We start from the raw sequence: 23,279 nt of genomic DNA on the forward strand, positions 1-23,279 counted from the left end.
TATATCCCAACATGACTTAAGCAAGAAAAGCATCTCATACATGCAAAAACTCCCCCTTCTTGGAGCTGGTAAATCATCATTTGATACATAAATTAAGGCTTAAGGTGATTTTAATGTTCAGTGAAATCGTTATAAAATATAGTGGAGATTTTCCTAATTTCCTTCTTTTTACTTCCAGCTTGGAGCTAACAATTAGATTGTATTCAGTTTTTTTTTGTTTGTTTGTTTGTTTTGGCAGAATAAGAATTCTGGGGCTCATTTTCACAGCCAGAACAAGCACAATTTACTTAGTGCAGAGTAGTCCCACATTTGTGTCTGCTGCTAACTTGCAGAATTATCAAAATTTTTACCAAGACATGAATATGAGAATCACTGATTGACCAGCTCTTCTTTTTTCTTTAAAACTATATTTTAAAATATGATATTTTAAAATTCCAAATGAAAAAAGGGAGAACTTCATTTGTATACAGATAGGCCATCAACAAGACATATTTAAAATGTTTGGGCCTGTGACACAAACCAGGCTGTGCCTTTTCTTAGTTCAACTTCATTATTCTTTTTCATGCCAACCAGCTACAAGCCAGACACCAAGACAGAGAGCAGAGCAAGGCCAAAGCCACTCCTGGTCAGCACACAGAGAACCCTGATGGCTTCTCTGAGGAAGAAAAAGTTTTTCCCACTCTGCTCACCTGCACATGCACCTCATGCTGTCTGTACTGCAACCTACATAGCACTTGCCAGTTCTCACTTTTTGCTGTCAGGACAACAGCATTGTTCTACATGCAAAAATTCCTCTAATTTGTATGTTCTCCAATTACAGAAAAGATTTAGTGCAGTGGGCTGTTTTGAAATAGAACTATATAGGGAGGGAGGAAGAACAGAAAGACATTTTCTCTGCCTTCTCTCTGGAAGGAAATTTTCCTATAACTTCATAATCTCCCACTGCTGATAGTGTTGATAAGAAAGAAAAAAGGAATCACAATAAAAAGGTCCTAAGATATAATATTTTAAAAATCAAATCATAGCCAGAATTCCCCTGTCTTTTGAAAATCAAAGCTAAAACATTAAGCAAGATTCAATTACTATTTTTTCCTTTCAGAATCAAAACTAAAGCAATATTGCTTACAAAAGTGGAAAAAGATTAGGACATAACACACCATATATTTTAGTTTGTATACTAGAAGTATACAAACATTCTTGGAGTAACTTTGACTGAAATACCTCTTTATGCTCCCCCCTAACTTACCGAATAGCCATATTTTACTTAAGAGATTATCTTCAATTGCCTGTCTTTTAAATTTATTTTTCCTTTACAGAACTCACATATGATAAAGTTCTAAGCTTTATAATTCCACATAAACAATGCCAGCCCTATGTTCTCATGCCAAGACACCCTCCCAGTCAGCCAGCACACAAAACCACCCTCAGACACAGTTGCCAGATGGAGTGCAAATAGTATTTAAGCAAGGAAAACTTCTTTGAGATATACAGACTTACAGCACACATCAATACTAATGGTTAAACAAAATATTGTGCCACAGGACAAAGTAAGCCTCCAACAAGGAAGGCAAAGTCACAAATCAAAAACAAAAGAAAAAACTGAGATTGTTTCCCCAGTAAACAAACACGATGCTAAAGTTTATCATGCTGAAATCTTATTGTTATACCTTATCACCTTTCTTTACTGTCCTGGTTGTCAATTTACCAATGGCTTTCTTGGCAGCATCTCCAAGACGACGCTAATAAAGTGACAGAGAAGAGAACACAAATTAACCCTGATAAACAAGCTTCATTAGTGTCCTTTATAATGACTTATTTGGACTCAATAATACCATTGCAATACACACTATGGCAGCAGGCCAACACATAAGATAAAATGCAAACACAGCAAAGCACAGAGATTCATCAAGAAGGAAAAACAGCCAACAACTGAATCCTCAAATGCTCCCCACAAGCATGGGCATAAAACTCACTGACTGTATAGAAGTCCACAGAAGTGAATCAACATTGATGTGCAAAACTAATCAAACCCAGGTTGCAGGACAAAAGCTGAAACAATGTCCCCTCCCAATGATTTCCATTATATTTTGTTCATACTGATTTTTATTCAGTGTACTGTAATATACTGCTTGCTCACTTAAGCTTGAATTATTTTTATATTTCCCCTCTGAGCAGGCTGATCTTATTCTGAGATGCAGTGTAACCTAGTTTCTCTCTTGCTATAATCCAAAACCACCAGGATCTCATAAAAGAAAAAACTGATGGGTCACAAAATCTAAATTACCCAATACAGACTTAAATAATGCTGAAATTAATACTGGTTAGAAGATAACCTCAATTTGAATGCAAAAGCCAAATTATTTTTTTCCTGTTTATGCTGCTTTACAACCACCACAGCTGGATGAAAGGAGACTTTTCTGACATTCAAGTGCTGATTCCTGAGGAAATGCCCACTTCTCAGCCAATAATGAACTGTTTAGCCACTGTTTTCCCACTGGGGTGCCAGAGACAGGCACTGAATGAAACAAAGATTCTGTCATCTTCCTTCAGGGACATGAGACATCAGTTTACAACTGACTTAAAACCCAGAAGTTATGTATTTCCTCTTCTCCCTCCAACCTGTAGTAAGTATTCTGCCTTTGAAAGGGAAGAGTGCTTCTGAGAATGTAGCTCTCAAAACCTCTCCTGCAGCCTGCAATGAATGTGTGGGGTTTTGTGCCCACTTTTAATAAAACTGAACTCCAAATCCTTCATAAGGTGTGTCCCTGTATCACACATTTCCTCACATGCAAACTGCAATGAAAGTTGCTTTTATGTGAGAAACACAATGAGCTCAGAAGTCTGTATCACAACTGACTGTACCACATTCTAGAATTACATAAGCACTTTTCTTCCTTGTGGTTTTCACAGAACAGTAGCTCTTATTTTATATTTTTTAGAGCAAGGATTTGAAAAAAATCAGATACACAGTTCCAGCTACTGAAGTACATCCATGTAGGAAGCACAGCATCAGAAGCATGGGATGGGAAATTTTATGCTTCCTAAAGGCAGAAATCTCACCCTAACTTCAGTATGTGAGAATTTGGTCAATATAAGCACATCTAAATTACATGTCCTGGATCAAGGATATTGGCCTGAGTACTTAATGACACACAACACACTGGGCACACTGCTGGAGTAGATAACCATTGCATAACCAAAAGTGTCATTACTAAGAGAGGAAGGAGGCTGAAATGACATTTAACTTAAATGCTCAACTCTACCAGCTAAGTAAATGTGGGTAGTATCTGCATTTCATTCTATTGCATGTAATTGTATATGCACTACAAAAAATTTTAAAGATTATTTTCCCATCGAAAGCATAATATTTCAGCAGAACTCTTCCAACATATTGAAGTTCATTTACATAAATAAATTTGCTAAATAATAACTTCCATCTCTTCCGTTTAAGAGGTCAATCTCTTCCATTTTCTAATTTTAACAACTACTCTTTCATGCTAACACTGGAAATAGTCAGGATTTCCTATTTTGCTAAGTTAGGGCACAGGCATACAGCACATGCTTGCCTTTAAAACCCACACCTGTCTGGATGAAAAAGGTCACTCCCACATGCAGAAGAGTTTCACACCTCTGGTGGAAATGTGCAAGAATAATGATGAGAAATGCCAATATCTACTTGTGTTATCTACAAGAGACAGCAAGTTTGTGATGGCTTTGATTTAAAAACCAGAAAAACTTGCACCTTGACATAACTTTAAAACAAGATCATAGCCTAAACCAAGTTATTTAATCACTAACAGTACAGTCTTTGTGAAAGCTCTCAAAGCTCTGTAAAAATAAGCTGTAGCTGTCGCCGCCTGCTTATTAAAGTTTAATAAGCTCAGCTTTTTAAACCACATAAAATTTTCATCAAGTTTCTCCTGACCTTTGTAAAAATCTAAAGAAAGAAAAAAGGTCATAAGAGCCCTTTCCCAATGGAGCAACTGTTTTGAAACGTGGACATTTGGAAGGAGCCTAGAGCCATGTAGGGGATAGAGAAGGCACAATTTAGTATTCCACAGACATTCATTAAATTACAGTTATATTTAAACTTTCACCATCCCAAGGGACCACACTAAGTACCAGCTACAGTGTGGTCATTTAAGAATGACATCCTTAGGAAAATCTACAGGATGCCCATGGGACCTGCAGCATCAGACATTATTTATAGTAGTTGAAAAGGAAATCCTGTGCCACAGCAGAGGCTTTGTAAGTTTGAATTTGTTTTAGGTCTGACAGAAAACCAAGGAACTGACCCATAGTCAGCTGCTGTGTATCAGCTGTAATTTGGGGAAGAGGGGGGACAGTGACTAGAGGTCAGGAGGTTTCTAAGTTAGTCTTGACAGAGAGACAGGGCAAAGAGGGCCCAGTGGATTTCCTGAGCTTTACTGACCCTTCTCAATAAAAGCCAAGGCACACTATGGAGGGTCATTAAGTCCACTCCAGTAAAATATTTACTCCTAAAGTTTATCTGTGTTTTTGAATTGACAACATGATTTAGTCTAGATGTCTGTATATGGTCATACATAACTCAGTTCTTAAACAAATAAAGAGTTGAAAAAGAATGTAAAAAAAGCATATTGGACAAAATTTTGGTTGAAATATATTAGGCATAATTAGGCAGGAAAATTAGGCTCTCCTTACCACGGGTAATGTCAAATAAAGTTGAAAGTTAACATAGACCTCTAAGCAGCCCTACATCTTAGTTTTTTTACTCTAACATTCATGACAAATTATGGTTTGGAAATATTTTCGTACAATTTCTGAATTAACTATTACAGAACACATCATTAAGAGCATGGAGAGAATTAATAACATTTGCTCACTACACAAGTTGATTCACAACTTAACTGTCCTCCTCATTCCCAACATACATTCAGTATTCAGCCAACACAGAATCCATCTTACTTTTGGACTTACACAAACCAAAACTCAAGTATTTTGCTTCAGTTTATTCCTTCTGTCATGTAATAGGATCTATATCAGTGCTGCTCAGGATGCAAACACTTTGCTGTATAAAAATCCTTGTCTGACAATATGCTCTGCCTTGTAACAGATGTTCTTAACACCAGTTTGATGGGCATTCCTTATTTTTTCTCTATTAGTTATTGTACACAGAAATATTATCTCCATAACTTAAGAGAAGAGACCCCTTACCTGATTTCTGTCACGTGCACTTGTGTACCTGATCTTCTGGATGAAGTAAAATATTAACCAAGCTGAAGAAATGATCATCAAGACAATGAATGATATTGACACAAAGACTAGAGAGCCCCGACTGAAGTTCTTTGGAGGAACACGGGACCCCACTGCTATGGCCATCAGGACAGAGATATTCTTTTCCAAGTAATTCAGGATCTCCTTAACCTTTGATTCTGTAATCATGACAGCAACAATGTCTCCAGTTCCTATAAAAAGGGGAAAAAAGTTCAATTGCTATTTAAAATTAACACAGCAGTCTGCTCACAAGATTTTCCAAATGCAAAGCTATTTGACAACTCAAGAAGTTTTAATCTAAACCATCTATGGCACATGGAACATGCTACTGGGCACTCTACTCATGCCTTGTCCTTCAAACTCAGATTTTCAAATTAGAGTATTAACATGCAGGCTCTCTGCAGCTCCACACATAGTAACAGATCTCTACTGCTGGTTACACAGTCCTTCCCACATTGTAATTACTGCATGAAGTCTGAACTAGCTTTCAAATGTACATTTGTTCCAGATCTGAAGCAGTGAATACCTAAACAGGCAACTCTCAGAAAAACACTTAGGAGATGAGTGAGAATATGAGAATATTGCTTGAGCACCCTTAGCATAGGCAGTGCTGTGGATGCTGCTGGGGAGAGTTATGCAAGTTCCCTTGCATGGTTATGTGGCTTCACAGTAGAAAAAGAATTGAAAAAACTTGGCAGAAGTTTGACAGCTGATTTTATCACCCGTACAAAGACACGCTTGAGAGGATTGCAAAGAGGCTGTCAGCTTCATCAGCTCCATTTTCAATGTGTAGCCCATCTGTTTTCATAGTGTCTTGCCTCTAGACTATTTCCTGTCCCAAAGGGAAAATTATTGGTACAAGGATAATAGGAAAACCATGAGCCTTGCTGAAAAAGAACAAAATCACCTACACAGCAGAGAGAGCACCTACGTTTTAAAGCAAAGACCCCATTAAAAAAAGAGGATCTTGAACACAGGGTAATTCTAAGTTCAAAGAAAGAAAAGTTTTAGAAAAACCAAAGCCAGAAAGAAAAAAAACCCTTGTGAAGTTTCATTCTTATTCATCCAGACTTATTTGCTTCCTATACCAAAAACCCTTTCAAGACCTATTTTCAAAATGCTTACAAAGTCTGTTCATCTGCTTGTTCCATCTGCTTGCTCCAATTCACATTTCCTCAGAGAGGAACTGTATAAGGCAAACGAGTTCAGCACCAAGATTCTGGATTTAGAGTGGATTTAAGCTACAGAGAATCTAGTGTGACAGCAGAGAACATGAGGTCCTATTTTAACATAAGGCATTTGTTCAAAGTCTTTTAATCAAAACCCAATTTTTAAGAAACTACTGTATCCACAAAATGATGTTCAAGAGCCAAAAGAGCAGCATCTTTGAAACCCTGGGTACAATAACTCGGGGTATTGGCTACATGATTTTCCAAAATGGGGACTTTTAATGGAGTTGTGCAACAGTCTTAAATGTTCTCTTGTTACTCTTTGAATTCACCATGCTAAATAGTAACATTTACAGCCACTATCATCAGTTTTCCTATTAAGTTCACCAATGCTGGTGATGTGGATTGTGCTGATGGAGCTACTCAAAAGAATCAAAACTGATAATCTCAGAAATCAGAATTAGCACAATAATTGAAAAAAACATTCCACAGTCCTCAAATTGCTTTCCTCAATAAATTTAAACTCATCTTTATTTAAAATTGAAATGGCAAAATGATTCAGGTTTTGTCCTGCTAACATGGGATTGAACAGGAAAAGAAAGTTCAGTGTTTCCTTCAGAATATTTTTGAAACAGTGCCACAGTAATTCAAAAGCTTTGAATAGCAATGAAAACTCAACACAATTTATTTAATCTCTAGTACAGCACAGACTCACACAAGATCAAGTTTCATCCAGCTCTCAGGAGACACTTCAGTACCAAGTCCGGTTTCATGCAAAAATAACCAATACATTTAATAGACAGCAAATCTCAGAGTGAAAGTCCATCACTAACTTCATTTTCATGGAAATCTACCCAGATTCCTATTTGTCCAGTTGGGAAGACAGTTCCTGCCCAATCTTGCAGTACTTTTTTGCAGCACAAGAAACACCCTTCCTGCAAGATCCTGTGGATGCAGCACATGCTCCTGCAACCCCAAATCCCTGCAACTCAGATAGTGCAAGATCAATCAAGAGAATAATTTACATTGCTTGATATTTTTCCCAGACTTCACTTCTGCTCTTCATATCTAGTTCAGACAGAGAAGAAAAGCAGGGAAGGGTACAGGAAGACCATATTCCCTAGAGGACATGTTCTGCTAAGCTTCCCCAGTAGGAATTTATTTGCACTGAGAAATTACGTTAGTATCAAAATATCAAGATAAGGCACTCAATGTAATATTCTAACATGATTTATAGTTATCTACAAAGCAAAGATGACAAAGATCTTCTGATATTAGTCCAGTTCCATCTGAATCCAAAGCTGAAGCCTCTACCTATTCCCCTCTGCCCAGGGAATGTGACAAAGCTGACAATCTGTCACGCGTTTTGTATCAAGCCCAGCACAATGGGAACCTCTGGCATCACTGCAAAGTGATTTGCATTCCAAATGACTCTACTGGGAACAGCCAAAGTGCTACTGCTGCTTCTGACCCTGCCAAAGCCAAGGAGAACTGCAGAAAAAGAAAAATAAATGGTGTCTGTTTAACATACCGAAGCTCAGTGGAAACTGGGACTTGGTTCATCCGTATTTTTGTCAGGGGCATCACCCTAAATAATTTTAGCAAGAACTCCCTGTTTGAGAACAATTGGGGGCAGGAAGAGAGAGTGACTCATTTATTTTAAGCACCTTGAAACCTTGCATTTCTGAAACTTTAGCAGAAAAAAAAAATCCTCAGGTGAAGACAGAAAGACTAAGAGTATTTGTGAAGCTCGGAATATGGTCTTACTCCATAATCTTACAAAAAGCAATATTCTCCTCAGCCAAGAACACAGTGTCCAGAGAAAAGAATCTGGATTGCTTACTAAAGCTAATGAACATGGAATCACAGATGACAAGCTAGGACAGACGGTAGGCATAAGATAAATATTGATGCCTGTAAACATAAATCATTTAATTGCTATCATCCAAGCCCAGGCAGCTCTCTCCAGCTTGCAATTTTACCATGCACATGTTTAATTAGGATAGTTATACAACTCTGTGTATGAAAAGGGATGAAGTTGTGACTAATCATTAAATCTGTGTAATGTTACATTGTGTGAGCAGAAGACAGAACTTAGAAGCTGAGAAGACAGTAAAAACAAGACTATGGGAAAAACAGCAACATCCAGAAATTTCCTGTAGAGTTCATAAGGAAACTGCTTTGCTCTCTCACTGACCTATTCACATCTCTTAGCAATTCTAAAAGAGCATGCTTAGAAAGTCAATAAAAAGTCACCTCAAATAAATGTTACAAGTGTCATCACAGGCAAATATTTGTGGTGCTTTTGTTGTGTTGGGATTTTTTTGGTAGTTTCTTTTTTCATTGTTGCTGTTGATTCTTGACCAACAAATGTTTATTGAAGATCAAAATATGAATAACTATATCCAGGATACCAGGCTGAAGCTGAAGACAGGCAGGATTAAAAGAAGACTTCAGGCACCTTCAATCCACCTGGATGCACTGGAGGTTGCAGGGAATGGCAGCCTGGCAAAATGCAACTGCCAATCAGGCTGCAATGCTTCAACCACCTTCTTGCAGATGGGGAGGGCAAAACCACCTCGAGTGTGGAAAGTGACAGACCACTGTAAGAAGCACTGAACTACTGTGATTTGATGCAACAAGGTTTGCAGAGAACTGAGAATTAATTCACACACTCATAACAAAGGTCAGTGATTTGCTAATGGCTGATATTTTAAGCTGAAGTCCTTGCAATAAGTCTGATAGTGGCTGCTGATGCTGCAGACACAGCATGAAGCACACAGACTGCACTCATCTCATGCTTGTGTAAGAATACTGCCCTCTCCTTAAATAGCAGAGAAAATTTTACTGCAACCGAGTCCTTTCATCACTTCTTTCTGAAAAACCTAAACGTAGCACATTTACCTAAATAATTCTGTTGGTGAAAATGACAGAGTACTTCCTTAGGAAACACAAATTCCCCATTTCCTGATAAAGGTAAAGATTGGTCCAGACAATCACTTGAAAGCTGGATTCAGACAGAGAAATGCCACTGCCTTTCTGAGTGCAGCATTAGGATCATCACCACGACAATGTATCTGGAAATAAAACTGCCCATCCTCAAAAACCAGACTTCCCTATTTTTCTATTAAAATCCTGTAGCTGTGTGCTAAGCACTTCTGAACACATTATGTCAGAAATAAAAAGACAGCAACACCTACTATTCAGTACCCAGGAAAGGGATCACTCCTATTACTGAGAGCGACAGATTTCTTGGAATAACATCAACTAACAGTGAAACCACTCCAACTGAATTTGGGAGCCCAGAAAATGACAAAGAAAGCAGAAAACCACTAATGAAAGCTATGTCTGTATATGAAATTTCAAGAGACTGATTGTGAGTTCTGTGAAAACACCAGAATTCATCTGAGCTGCATGAGAGCAGAGGTAAAAGCAAGGATTACCTCTGCAAGGGAAAGGATTCAGCCACAGAGGATATAATCCATGGAACTCAAGAGGTGAAGGATATGGGAAAGGAATACTGATCTGTAAGCAAAGCTGTGCTGCTAGGAAAAGGCTTGGGGAGAACTGTTTTTAAATAAAAATTCCATGGCACAACAGTGGGGAAACCCACACATTTATCAGGTACCTTAACATTTTTGTCTGATGCAAAAGAAAGAAATTCATTGTGAAGAATAACTCTTACATTCTGAACAGGTTTATGGGAAAGCAGATACCAAGAGGATGAGCCTTGGCATATCTTCAGAGTCATTAAAACTGGTCTAGCCACACATATTTTTATTTTGATCTAATCAGAAAGTAAACAAGAGCACATCCAAGCTGTCAACACATGAGCAATCTCAAGAGTAGAATATGTTGTCTGAGATGTCCCAAATCAAATACTTCTGAAAACAGAAAAAGACAATAATATTTGACAGTTATTGCATTCTAAACAAGACAAGAATTTAATGCAAGGAATATACATCAGTTTTAAAATGAGACTGGTAGCATTTTAAAACATTTGCCTTCCTTTTGCCTTAATAATCTTGAAAACATTGAATTCTTGCCTGTACAGGATGCCTATTTTATGTATGTCAGACACCAGAACAGATTTTATAAAATTACGATGAAAAAAGTCATAAAGGGCAGCAGCACATGAAACTATTACCCAAAAGTCAGGCTTTCACAGGGTGCCTCAGTTAAATACAACCAGTGGAAAAAATTTCTATCCCAAAACACTGAACAGGTATTTTCAGAAATCACAAGCCTCTTTTCTGCACAAACCTATACTAAACAACCTAAATAAAAAAGCTTCTGAAATTAAAACTGGAATTCTCTCTACTCAAGAAAACAAAGAAGTAGGTATTTCAAGTTCAGTGAGGAAAAGGCATCTGTGAAATTCTGTCAATGTGAGTCTGAAGAACACTTAAAACTCTTCTTTTTAGCAAAAAGAACTTCAACAGATTTCACACTGTCAAGTAAAGAGAGGGCTCTGCTCTGTGCCCTCTAAACATGATTACACACACTTCAGTGTTCTGCAGAGTGCCAGGCACTGCTGTACTGCAGACATCAGGGACCATCACAAAGTCCTGCTCCTTTAAGAAAAACAGGCATTGATTGAGGCATATGATTAGAAAACCAGAAACAGCAAGAGCAGCTTTTCAAAGATGGGTGTGACACAATTAAATTCGAAACAAATATTAAAGCTTAATCAGATTCTTGTTGTGCTGGCCTGTAGCACATTAAATTAATAAGTGATAAACAATAAACTTAAAAGCCCATCCTCCTTCATTAAACATGAAACAATGCCTCAGTATAATGTCCTTGCTGATCCTCTTTATAATCTACTCTGACTGAGAGTTTCTAAAAGGAGAGCCAAATAGCAAAATCAGTTGAGAAAATGGTTGGGCTGTATTTAGATGACAACTGCTGACACGTTATTTCATAACCCAATTGTTCTCTTTTGACATTTAGGGAAATGTTTCTTAACGAGAAGTTCACATACAATCAAACCAGATAGTCACAGCCACATCCTTTTTCATTCACAAGTCCAAGTCCTGCTGATACACATGAGCTGGGGAGTTACACCCCTGGATTTCCTCAAGCTTGTCAAGGTCAAGCTGTCTGTCTCCAACACCCAACACACTCCAGGAAAGCCAACACCCACAGCCTCTCACATACAACACAACATCAGCATGTACAAAAGAGGCTGAGCAACTCTGCAGATCATTTCCTCTTCACCCACCTCACCCAAGGAGCTCCTCTCTATCTTCCATCTCATGTCATACGACACTAAGCACTGCTAGAAAAATTAGGATCCTCTATTAAGCTACAAGATGCACCCACCTCTTTCTTGTTAGAGTCTCTCAAGTTCCAAAACCTCTGCTCAGTCTTTAAACATGCTACTTCAATGCTTCTGATGGGCAGCAGGAGGACAGACCCATGGCCAGGCCAAGGGGAGAGACTTTATAAATCCCTGGAATTTGAACTGCAGCAGAGTTCCCCTAGAATAGTAGGGACATTGGGTTTGGGGGCTTGGGGTTTCTTGTGTTCCCCTCCTTTGAATCACCTCGATAATTCCACTTATATCACATATTCCCTTTCTGTGAAAGGACTTTTATCTTCTGCTAATTACTTTGGGGATTTTTTTTGGGGGGGAGGGTTTTTTTTTTGGGTTTTTGGGTTTTTTTTTTGTGCTTGTGACCTTTTGCGTTCTTTACACTGGGAAAAACCAAGCCTAGACAGAGGAAAAGCAGATAGATGTTGCAATGACTTTACAGACATTTCACACTCTTTCCTCTCTTACCAATGCTTTTTTTTTTGCACCTGTTTGCATAGCAGTTTTATCTTTTCTAAAGGAAATGGACATTCCACCTAAATAATGTCAGAAGAATTAAAAAGCTTGGCACAAAGAAATGTAACACTTGATCATCCCCTTTCCACAATCTGTGCACAGATTTTTATATTTTTTTACACATTTCTATATGGCATTTAGCCATGTTGATGGTAAGTAAACTGATTTGCAGTCTCTTTTAAGGAATAAAACTGTTAAGGTATTAGTATGCTAACAAAGTAGACCAAATTCCATATTCAAACCTTAAACAAATGCAAATTAATGAAAAGCTGAAGGATCACTTTAAGCTTTGACTAGGGAAATGGTGTAATCTTAACACATCACACACCACGGAAAAAAACTGTGTCATAGTTTCACACATTTCTGAAATATCTAGGTCCATCTATCTTCAGAAGATATTTTTGTAATTTGAAAACAACTTCTCTTCACTTTCTATACTTCTGATGTCCTAATGCCCTAAACCTGTTACAGTGTTGCATTTTTGCTTCATCAGTAATATTAATGCAGTTTAGACCTCATTGATTCATTCATCAATGTAAGACTCACTTGGATTTTGATAAATGTCTCTTGCATTCCATAGTGTGACCAGGTGCTAGCAGGTAGTTTACATTTTGCCATTTCTGGATAACACTTTGTATTCCCCCTAATGAATGGTGCAGCTAAAAAACCAAGGGATTTCTAAAAAGGTCAATTTGTCACACTCATGTATTTTCTTCTATAGACTCCTGTACAGATCTATCAATCTGGACATGGACAATCATTCCAAACAAATTCAGCAAAGCCCCAAAGAGAAATGGCAAGACAGCCTTACCCAAGGACACTACAGAATACTTTGAGAGGTTTATAAATAGCATATTCATAGATTAATATCACAAATTTAGTTCTACTGAGTCCATAGATACAGGGAATTACTCTGCTGCTGGAGCTCAGACTTTGGATAAGAAGAAGAATGTAATTACTTACAGTCACTAACAGTCCCGTGGGCCTTTTCACAGTCACAGAACTAATTACCCTTTCAGCTGGCTGAGTTAAAATGAGTCTGACTGCTGTTATTTCAGTTGTGGATGAGGCATGTATGACACAGAAACACTGGTAAGGAGTTCTGCAAGGCTATGATGGCTCTGTAGAGGGGTTTCCCTGGATTGCTTTGAAGAGACAAGTGCTGTGTTATGGTCCAGAATCAGCACATAAGTGCCAGACACTCCCATCTACTGTGTGACAGATTTTCCTGATTGATACATCTCCAAGGAATGCAGTGGGAAACAGGATCAACAATAAAGCTGTTGACACTTGTTCTCCATATTTTCAATTAGCAAACATAAAAAATGATCAAATATATGTAAACAATGCTTAGACTATTAATTGCTTCGCCTTTTATAAAGCTTCAGCTTTCATGACTCAGCTCTTTTCACTAATATTCTAAGATAAATTAATAATGAAACATTTTAATAGCAATATTGTAACATACAATAAAATTAGTTTTGACCTGGGGATTAAAAGTAGGTCTCAGTAATCTAGGGCAAGTTTTGCAGTGGATTTAGTGTAGAGCTAAAATATTCGTCAGCACACACTTGTGCAAGATTATCTGCAGTGCACCCTGCCAGAGCTTCCATGCATCAGTTCAGCTGAGAGTTACATAAAGAGACATTTGTGAGAAAAAGGCAAGCAGCAGAGTTAAGAGATGAGCTGCTCAGGGATCAGTGCCACAGCAGAGGACAGTGACACTTGGAGCCCTGCTCTCTGTAATTGTATCCCAGCCATGGGATGGCATCAACTCCAGATTGCTTCCTGTCCCTCCTGCCTCTGACCCACTGACCTACAGCAATCCACAGAACATACAGGCAGATACAGTTCAAAGCAAGTACAGCCCTTGCTTTCCACACTAGTGTGCTTTTCAAGTGAACAGAGGGCATGACAAATCCTTCCCTTGGAAGGAGCCTGTTTCTGGGACAGCCCATGCTGGACAGCTCTTGCACAGTGCCACAGCAGGGGAACATCACCTGTGCACACCATGGAACACAAACACCTTCCTCCAGAAAACTAGTGAGTTGTTTCTTTAGAAGAGCAATGAAGACTGATCTTGATGACCTGTCTGCATCTTGGTTCAAAAGACCTTAAAATATTTACCTGTATCAGGTAAATCTTCTAAAACCAGTGTTATATTAGAACTTGTTTATATACTTCTGGAAATTTCTTAGGTGCTGATAAACCATAGTTACTGGAATCCAGCAACTTCATTTGGACACTGCCTTCTACATGTGTTTCTCTTTTTCTATAAATTCTAAGTATGAAATTTTAATTTTAGAGGTTCGTTTGACATATATTCTTTCATATAAATCCAAATAAAAGTCTAGATTTTAAGAGAGAAATTCAGTATCAGAAAATCAAAAATTGGTTTGGAAGGGACCTTAAAATTATCTAGTTCCAACCTCCTCAAATTAAACTATTTTGTACTTAACAGGATCGTCTCTACAACACAGAAACAAAAAAAGAATTAAAATGTTATTTAACCTGAATTTTCTTCCTTTTCCCATAACTGTTTATAAAGGAGACAGCTATTACATATTTTCTCCACCACATAGGCTCTTTTTTTACATTAGACAATGTCAGTTTTGCTTTAACAGAAGCAGCAAGCAAAACCACTCATAAAACTGCCTTCCTGCCAGTGACATCATAGGCTAACATAACCTGAGCTGGGAAAGGTGTCCTTTGCTTAGGCTGATAGAAGACATCTACAGGATTGTGCAAAATAAGTATACACTGACATGTACAAGGACAGGCACAAGAAAATAAAGTTGCAAATAGCATCAACAGATGTACAGGTATTTAAAAAGAAAGCTGACCAATTACTGAAGGTCATTATCTCCTTTAAAACTCAAAGGTGAAAATGAAGGGGCAGAAACTTGGTAGACTATGACACAAGAGAAAGCAAATTCTGCTATTAGCAGTAGAAACTGTTCATTTGACACAGTGATGATAGACTGATTCCAGAGTGACAGTTGTTATCCAGCCACCAGAAGGAATTGCCACTCTGCTAAGTAATATCTTGAGTATGAGCAAATTTCCATAAGAATAAAATTTTCAAATGTGTATTCAAGCATAAAATAGCTTGGATAAAATATTAATCCTGCAGGTGGAAAGTGCTTCCAAAGCTCTTTTCACAGGGAATCACCTCTCTGCAGGTGGGCAACATACATAAATCTGTGTAATGTGTTATTTATTTTTACCACAGACACTGTCTGAGGGAGTGATTGGAATTCATGCAAATATCCAAGCAGGAAAGCTTGCAGTTCATAGTGTGCATTATAAGCAGTTGCTGCTTTCCTCTCTGCTTCACCAAGAAGATAGAATATGTCTAAGGCTTGATTTGCAGCAGTACAAAGATTATGTTGCAGTAATATAAAATAACACAAGGTCTACTTTCTCCTTGGTGTGGGGAAAGAAAATACAGAGTCATTAACTCGGTCATCATAACACAGCTGCAAAATTATTTTGTGAAGACTGCATTTTTTTTAAAAAAAGAGGAATACTGCACAGCAATAGACATCATATGGAGCTAACACCAACCTGGTGTCTCACCTCCATCCTCACTTGCTATCAACTCCAACACATTAATTTAATCAGTGCAGAACAGCTCTCAAATACACAGGGTCAGCTCCTCCCAAGGTTTAGGGACAGAAAATACTAAAGAGAAGTGATGTAGTACACTGGAATATCTAATTAGCAGATCATACAGAATCAATTAGGTTGGAAGAGACCTCTGAGATGATGTGGTTGTTCACCACCTAAAAAGCACACAAGCAGTGCTATAGCTGACAAGGCAGAAAAAGGAAGTCCAGGGAATGGCTCAAATGTGTGCAAGTCTGCTTTACACACATTGTTAGAATATACTCATCCCATAAGCACAGGTTCAGGATCTGTCTCCCACCTGGAATAACTCTCAAGAAGGGGAATGCTGGATTCCAAACCCTCCCTGTGCTGAGGCTACACCAAAGGACTACAAATTACACACAATTACAGTTCCACCATCAGCACACCAGGAAGTTATTTGCAGGAAGCTCTGCAAAGCAATTTCTGAGGAAATCCCTCACATGTCCAAAACACAATGAAAACAAAGGCTGTGGAGCAACATTTATCTTCATCACAGGTGCTACTTCAGTTCTAGAAAATTATTTTTAGCCTGTCATGTAGTTTGAACACTTCAAGTCCAACATTAATTTTGAATCAGTCTTCAGCCCAAACCAGGGCAGATTGCAGGGTATACTGAGCACAAGCATCTAAAATCCAGTATTTCAAATACACAAAGATAAAATATGCATAATCTCTAGTAATTGCATTTTTTTTAAAGCTTACCATAAGAAAGAGTAAATATTTGGAACTCAAGATGCTGAAGACAGCATTGGTCTTTTTCCCTCAAGCAGCTGCCTGGCTACCTTGCAAATCACTCTTTTACCCAGAGCAGCTCTCAAATTTTACATCTTGAGATGGTATTTCAGCCAACCAGGACTACTGGGACTATTGATAAAGTTTCAAAGGCAACATATTCATCTTCTGAGCTGAAACAAAGAGTGAACAAGGATTTTCTAATAAAAACAGACCCCATCTTACTGCTGTAAAGCAACTGCCAAATCTAACAGCATTATGAGAAAGAAGGTATTAAAGTTAGAATCAAACCCATTGTATGATTTAATGTGTAACAGAGCCAACAATGCTAAAGTTGTATGAGGAGTAGTAACCTTTTTTCTTGACACAGAGGTATTCCAAACCATGAAAAAACTACATATCATAGCTAAACAGAACATATTTATATAAATATTCTTACAAGTAATTCAAAGAGCCCAGAGCTGAAGGTTTAAGAAGGCATTAAAACTGCAGAGAAATAGAGGGTATATATATAGAGATATACCTTTTCTGATTAAGCTAAATAGTTTCAAAATGAGAAAACCCTCTGGAAAATGAAAAAGGTAGTTACCAGAATTGCAAAAGTAATTTTTAACCAAGGAAAATGTTTACATATGAGGCTTCCAGCAACAAAAGTTTGTCAACAGGAACAGTAAAATTTTACACATAGGCAGCTATAAAAAAAGAGCACTCTCTAGAAAAACAGACTTCCAACATTATTCTAGACAATTTACAGAGGCAACTACCCTCCAAATGACTGTTTTGTTGATTTCTGTGTAGCACTCAGACTTTCATTGTGGAAAGAGAATCCTCTGTAAACTGTCATTAAAAAAGGCTTGCAAGCTCAGATCCCAAAAACAGCTGTTAACATTTGAAGGTCCCCATCAGAGCAGTGAGTTGGACACATGCTGCTACACAATTCTTCATGTTCAGATGCTTTGTAAAATTCTACATCTTCCATTATATATGTACATTAGCTTCTCTTCTACAAAAAGGTTTTAAAGATTGCTCAGATTTTACAGGCACTTCCTCACTGCAACACACCCACATCCCCACTGCAGAAGAGTGTTCCTCATGGGATAAAGGTATGCTAAAGGAAAATAACTTATCAGAATTATTGGCTTATTCCACCATATTGCATATATTCAAATATCCTTGGGGAATGGGCTGCTTCCAATACCATCTGTCCAATGCCAAGGGCTCTTTCAGCAATAGTTTATATGGTAAAAGCATTACAGTGAAGGAGATTACATTTTATTTACCTTGATGAGTCATGGTGACAGGTTCTTCACTGGATATATTGTTGTAGATGACCACAGCTGTGGCATTATGTGAAGCTGCTCTCAGTATTTTCTCTTTAAATGTACAGTTTCCCCTCTGTAGTAAAGCAATCCACTGCTTGGTGTTTGGTGGGACCTGGAAACGTGTCCGAGGGTCACAGCCCAGACGATCTGCAACTGAAATGGGAAACAAATTTACACGGGTGAAAATTGCTTCTAACAGGCAAAACAGAGGGGAAAAAAAAAAGAAAAATCCTGATTCCAAGTTGCTGAAGTACTTAAATGTTATGCACTAGGAAGCCATTATTCTCTTGTGAAGAAAGTCTAAAGATAACTGTATTCTTCTGAAAAAAAGATTTTAAAAAAAGAAGTCTTACGCATTGAAAGCTGTGACTATGTGCCCAAGAATTAGGCTCACTAACACAAGCTATTTTTAACTCCAGTGCAGCCAGAATAATGAATTCACATTCAAATCAATACCTGCCTAGAGGCCAAAAAACATTAGAATATGGTTCATCTGCTATAGGCATTTACAAAACAACTGTTTATCAGTCATTCTGGGGAGTACAAGCCTTTTTCTTCTTCCTAATGCAGCCATAAATATCACTGCAGTGGGAAGTACAACTAAACAAAGTAGGTTGTGAAAACAAGATTTCACAGTTATCTGCCATGTGCAGGCTACTGTAAAAAAGGACAATATTAAAAGCTGATCTTGTAAAACCCCAGCAGCCAACATCAGCTTTTTACATATGCACATTTTGTCTACAAGGAAATGCATTCAACTCATAGAAAAACAAATGGGTTTGCAAACACAATGCACTCGTCAGCTAAACAGGTATAGATGGTATAAAGAAAGTGTAACAGAAATGGCAAATGCCAGATGTCTGAATTCAACAGTGTGCAAAGCTCTTTTGTCCCTTCTGATGGTGTAACATATCCTGCAACAACCCAAAGCCACAGAGCTGTGTACAAAAGGCACAAAACCCAAGGCAGAAGTAACTTCACAGCAGCTGAAACTGATGAAAGACAGATCTGTTTGCACAACTGGAAACACAGCTTAGTCTGATACACTGGTCATATCATTAAAGGATTTTATGAATTTAGAGCCAATGACATTTTATAATGCAAATATATTTATCCTTTCGAATGCCAAGAGTATAATAATCTTTGGCTACTAAAAATAGTTGGGATAAACAGTGATTTTTTTCAACACACAAAAGAACAATTTATTTGCATAATAGCTCAGAAAACATTACAGTTCTGCAATGTAAGAGCAAGTCAAATTAAGTCTCCCAAAATTTTTTTCCTTTTCAAGAAGTGAGTTCAGCAAAAAAATCTACCACCAAAAAAATATCCAGTTTAACCTATTAGCTGGAAACAAAACAAAAGGTCTTTTTAAGCAATCTCAGCTTAACATAGCTGAGGTTAAAACCTGTAACAAAGGAGATTCAAAGAGATCTTTCCTGAAACAAGAAATAAAATCTTCTGCCTAAAGAAAGCTAGTGCAGATGAATCTATACTGTGGCAGACGGACAGGAAATTGTTGCATCTCTTAATTTGGACAAGAAGTGCCTCTCCCTGTTCCCCTGGAAGGAGGGTGGGGAGCCAGATATCAGCACATCCTTTTCACAATTGTTTTTCAAGCCTGTATTAGACATCTCAGACATGGAGGGCTATTTGCTGTATTTTTGTTTCATACAAGCATCAGGGAAAATCTGAAATACAGATGCCTGAAGTCAAATTTTATAGAGTGTTTTCTGCCATTACTGTGACATCATTACTGGAATCCCTATGGAAATTGCTAGCTAGCACTGACCCACAGTGTTTTGCAGCACTGGTGATGGCCATCAGAACATCAACAATCACAGAAAAGCATGTTCATGCCCATGGCACTTCTGCAGCTAGTCTTTGCAATCTCAATTCTGAGAACAGTATGTGTTTTTTAAAGGAATTACAGTCCTTTTTGAAACGTGGAAGAATCACAACACATGTGCCACCAACCTTTCTGCCCTCTGTTAAGATAAAAGCTGTGTGATTCCCCTCTTGTTCTGAACATTTCCACTCAAAAACATGCAAGGGGGAAAGCACCAGCAGACTGTCAGAGGAAGCTTCTCAAGCCATGAAAGCTAAAAATTCCATCCTTCTCCCATGAATCTCAGGTATGATACATCTGTTGGAAAATACCATTTTGTAAATGGCTGCAATTCCACAGAATCCCCTCAAACAGCCAAAAATAAATCTGAAAGTAGACACTATGGCCAACATAAATTTACCTAAAACATATGGGATTATTAAAAACAGATTATGTACTGTTTTCTTCAGTACAATCATGACCAAAACTAAAATAGGAAGTGAAAACTAAAATGGCTACAAAAACAAAGTAATGGGTTATTACAGTGAAAAACCATAAAAGCAACAAAGAGCACCTTAAATGAGGAGGCAGCAATCTCAAAATTCACATAGGCACCTTGGAAAATATGCTTGAAAATTTTTAGCTTAAAAAGCAACAGAGAAAGCAGTAAGTGATAACAGAAACTGCATCTGTGGGAAAAGTAGTACAAAATTTTCTACCACAGTAGAGATCAAAGTCTCTCTCAGCTGTGGACAGAGCTATGAAATGTTACTGGATAAAGCAACAGAATTAGGAAACAAGATATTAAGAGATTAAAGCTTTCCAGATATAGACCAACAAACACCACTCAAGTGCTTACAGCATGTTATTCCTGACGAGGTGTATTCAGTATATCCTGATGAAAATTTAACAGCTGACATTAGCTCAGTACTATTTAAGTAATACAAAAACATTGAAGAGAAACTGGTTGGTTTAGATACATCTGAACTGTCTGCAAGTCACTTGAGATTTAATAAAAAGTCACAACCCACTTTTCTCTGCATTAGCATTTTATTACACCACACAAATGTTAAGTAATCTTTTCACTTTAAATGAAATAAAATTCAGAAACAATAGTGAAAAAAAGTGGGGTGTTCTGCTTATCTTTTAGACTGAATAGACTGAAGATACTCTGAAAAGCACGAAAGTCTCAAAATCCCAGTCACCCTCCTAGAAGTGTGAGATGGTTACAATAAAACATCTCCTGTACAGCTCAGGTGACACACATGAACAGGGTCAGCCTGATCATCATTCACACCCTCCACTAGCCTGTCACCTATGATCTGCTATCCAAAGTTCAACTACAATCAACACCACATGGGCTTGCAAGCATTACCTGGATGAGCATAGAATTGTTTGGGCTGGAAAACACCTCCAAGGTCATTGAGCCCAACCATTAATCTGGCACTGCAGTGTTCACCACTAAACCACGTTTCTGAGTACCACAACCACAAATCTCTTAAATCCCTCCAGGTATGGTGACTCCACCACTGCCCTGGGCAGCCTCGTGCAGTGCTTGACAATCCTTTCAGTGATGAAATTTTTTCTAATATTGAATCTAACTCTGTGCCAAGCACAGCCTGAGGCAGTTTCCTCTCATTGTGCCAGCTGCTACCTGGGAGAAGAGGTGAACACCACCTGGCCCCACCCTCCTGTCAGGGACTTTCAGACACAAGGAGGTCCCTCCCCAAGCCTCCTTTTCTCCAGCTCGTTCAGTCTCTTCTTATCAGACCTGTGCTTCAGCCCCTTTCCCAGCTCCTTCATCCTTCTCTAGACATGTTCCACTATCTCAAGGTCTTTCTTGTAGGGAGGGGCCCAAAACTGATGTTATTTGCCAGAATGAAAAGCCTCTTCACATTAAATTATTCTAAAATAAATCACTTGCACAGAAAAAGTTATGATCAGAAGACACTCAAGAAGTTCACAAGATATAAGCATAGAGAAAGCCATTTAAGTATGTTTCTCTATAGGTGTATTGCTCTTCTGGCTTATTTGAAATACAAGCTATTTATCCTGCCTGTCTCTATGTTTACCTATGCATCATGTGTTGACAAAAAACCCAATTTTCTGTTAGAAGTGGCAGCCTGCTGGGTTAAAGAGCTATGTACAATGTTGTTGTAAATATCTCCCTTCCCACCATAAGTCCCAACACCACAGAAGAGCCTCTTTATTGAAGAATCAGCTGTGATTTAAGTACCTACCATTAGGTTCATGATTGTTTTCTGCTTTAGGAGAGCTTCAGTTTCCTTTTGCAGAGTACACGAGGCTGCTCAATTTGTATAACTGTTTTTCCTTGAGCATTTTTATAATTCAAGACCCCTTTCTGCTGAAGGACTAAGGTTTGTGACAGCATTTTAGGGATTCATGGGAAAAAATATTTAATAATGCAACAGATCCAACTAAGGTTCCTCAACTGCTGAAGAAGTAAATGCAAGCTCACATCAGCACAGCAACAGTACTTTCCTCCTTTTTCAGTTGCTTGACCATGTTTTAGGGCTCTCCCTATAAGAAGGAGAGCCATTTTGTAGAGTAAAACTAAAATGAAAAGGCAGCTCCCAGCAGCTTTGCCAGAAGTGCACACCTGTCTGGATGTAGACTGTCTCCTAGCTCTGAACTGTGGCTGGGTTTGCTCTTTCTCACACTGTGTGTTCCTGCTGCTCTTGCATGGCTTTGAAGGCAACTGTGACACCCCCCTTCAGCCAAGGCTGCTGCACTGGCTGTTATCAGACTGTCCCCCTTTTCACAGAAATGTCCCACTCTCTGGGCATTAGCCATTTTATTCTGTGCAGGGCTTTTTTCTCTTCCTTCTTTTTTGTTTTTTTTTTCTCTAAAGGTCAGGTATCTTGCTATTGATTTAATCTTAGCTAATACTGTAGTCTGTAAAGCCAGCACCAGTTGCCAGAGCTGGTCTGTCTCAGCTACACATACAGAAATCATTTTAAAGTCTGACCTTCAGTCACTGTAATACAATAGCTGGAGAGACACCACTAGTATTTGGAGGGACAGCAGATCAAGAGGCTTGCTGGGAAAGAAACTACAGAGGACCAGGGGAAAGTGCCATGGCATGCACACTGCACCCCAAAGCAAAGTTCCCTCCCTACAGCTCTGCTGCCCAGCTAGGCTCTATGTACAACACCTGACTGGTGAAATAAGACAGCTTCGTGCAACACATTAATTATAAACCTGTGATAAAATTTCCAGAAAAGGAATTCAGCTGGGAAATTCACAGAGGCAACTCAGCAGTGATGATTGATTATTTCAAGGAATAGTACTAGTTATTTTCTTTCCCATTAGGGCTTAAAATATGCAATGGACATATCTTCTTTCAATGCATTACTACTAGTGTTATTATCAATACAGCCCTTATTCAAACCAGTCACAATTTCTGCTTTATAAGGTGGTGCCAATGAATCAATGATTTATGTACTGCAATGTTTTATTTTCAATAG

At 38.2% G+C, this 23,279-nt stretch overlaps 1 protein-coding gene across 2 annotated transcripts in view; it reads right to left on the bottom strand.

The window, feature by feature from the left end:
- RNF130 (ring finger protein 130) overlaps positions 1 to 23,279 on the bottom strand; it is a 41,744-nt gene that overhangs the window by 13,106 nt on the left and 5,359 nt on the right. For both annotated transcript variants that reach the window (XM_079319698.1, XM_079319699.1), the window contains exons 2-4: positions 17,922 to 18,116; positions 5,197 to 5,447; positions 1,668 to 1,739 (exon numbers count right to left, since the gene is read on the bottom strand). In XM_079319698.1, the coding sequence (XP_079175824.1) occupies positions 1,668 to 1,739; positions 5,197 to 5,447; positions 17,922 to 18,116 (518 nt within the window). The remainder of the gene's footprint in view (positions 1 to 1,667; positions 1,740 to 5,196; positions 5,448 to 17,921; positions 18,117 to 23,279) is intronic.

Source organism: Erithacus rubecula (assembly GCF_903797595.1).
Source record: "Erithacus rubecula genome assembly, chromosome: 16".
NCBI lineage: Eukaryota > Metazoa > Chordata > Aves > Passeriformes > Muscicapidae > Erithacus > Erithacus rubecula.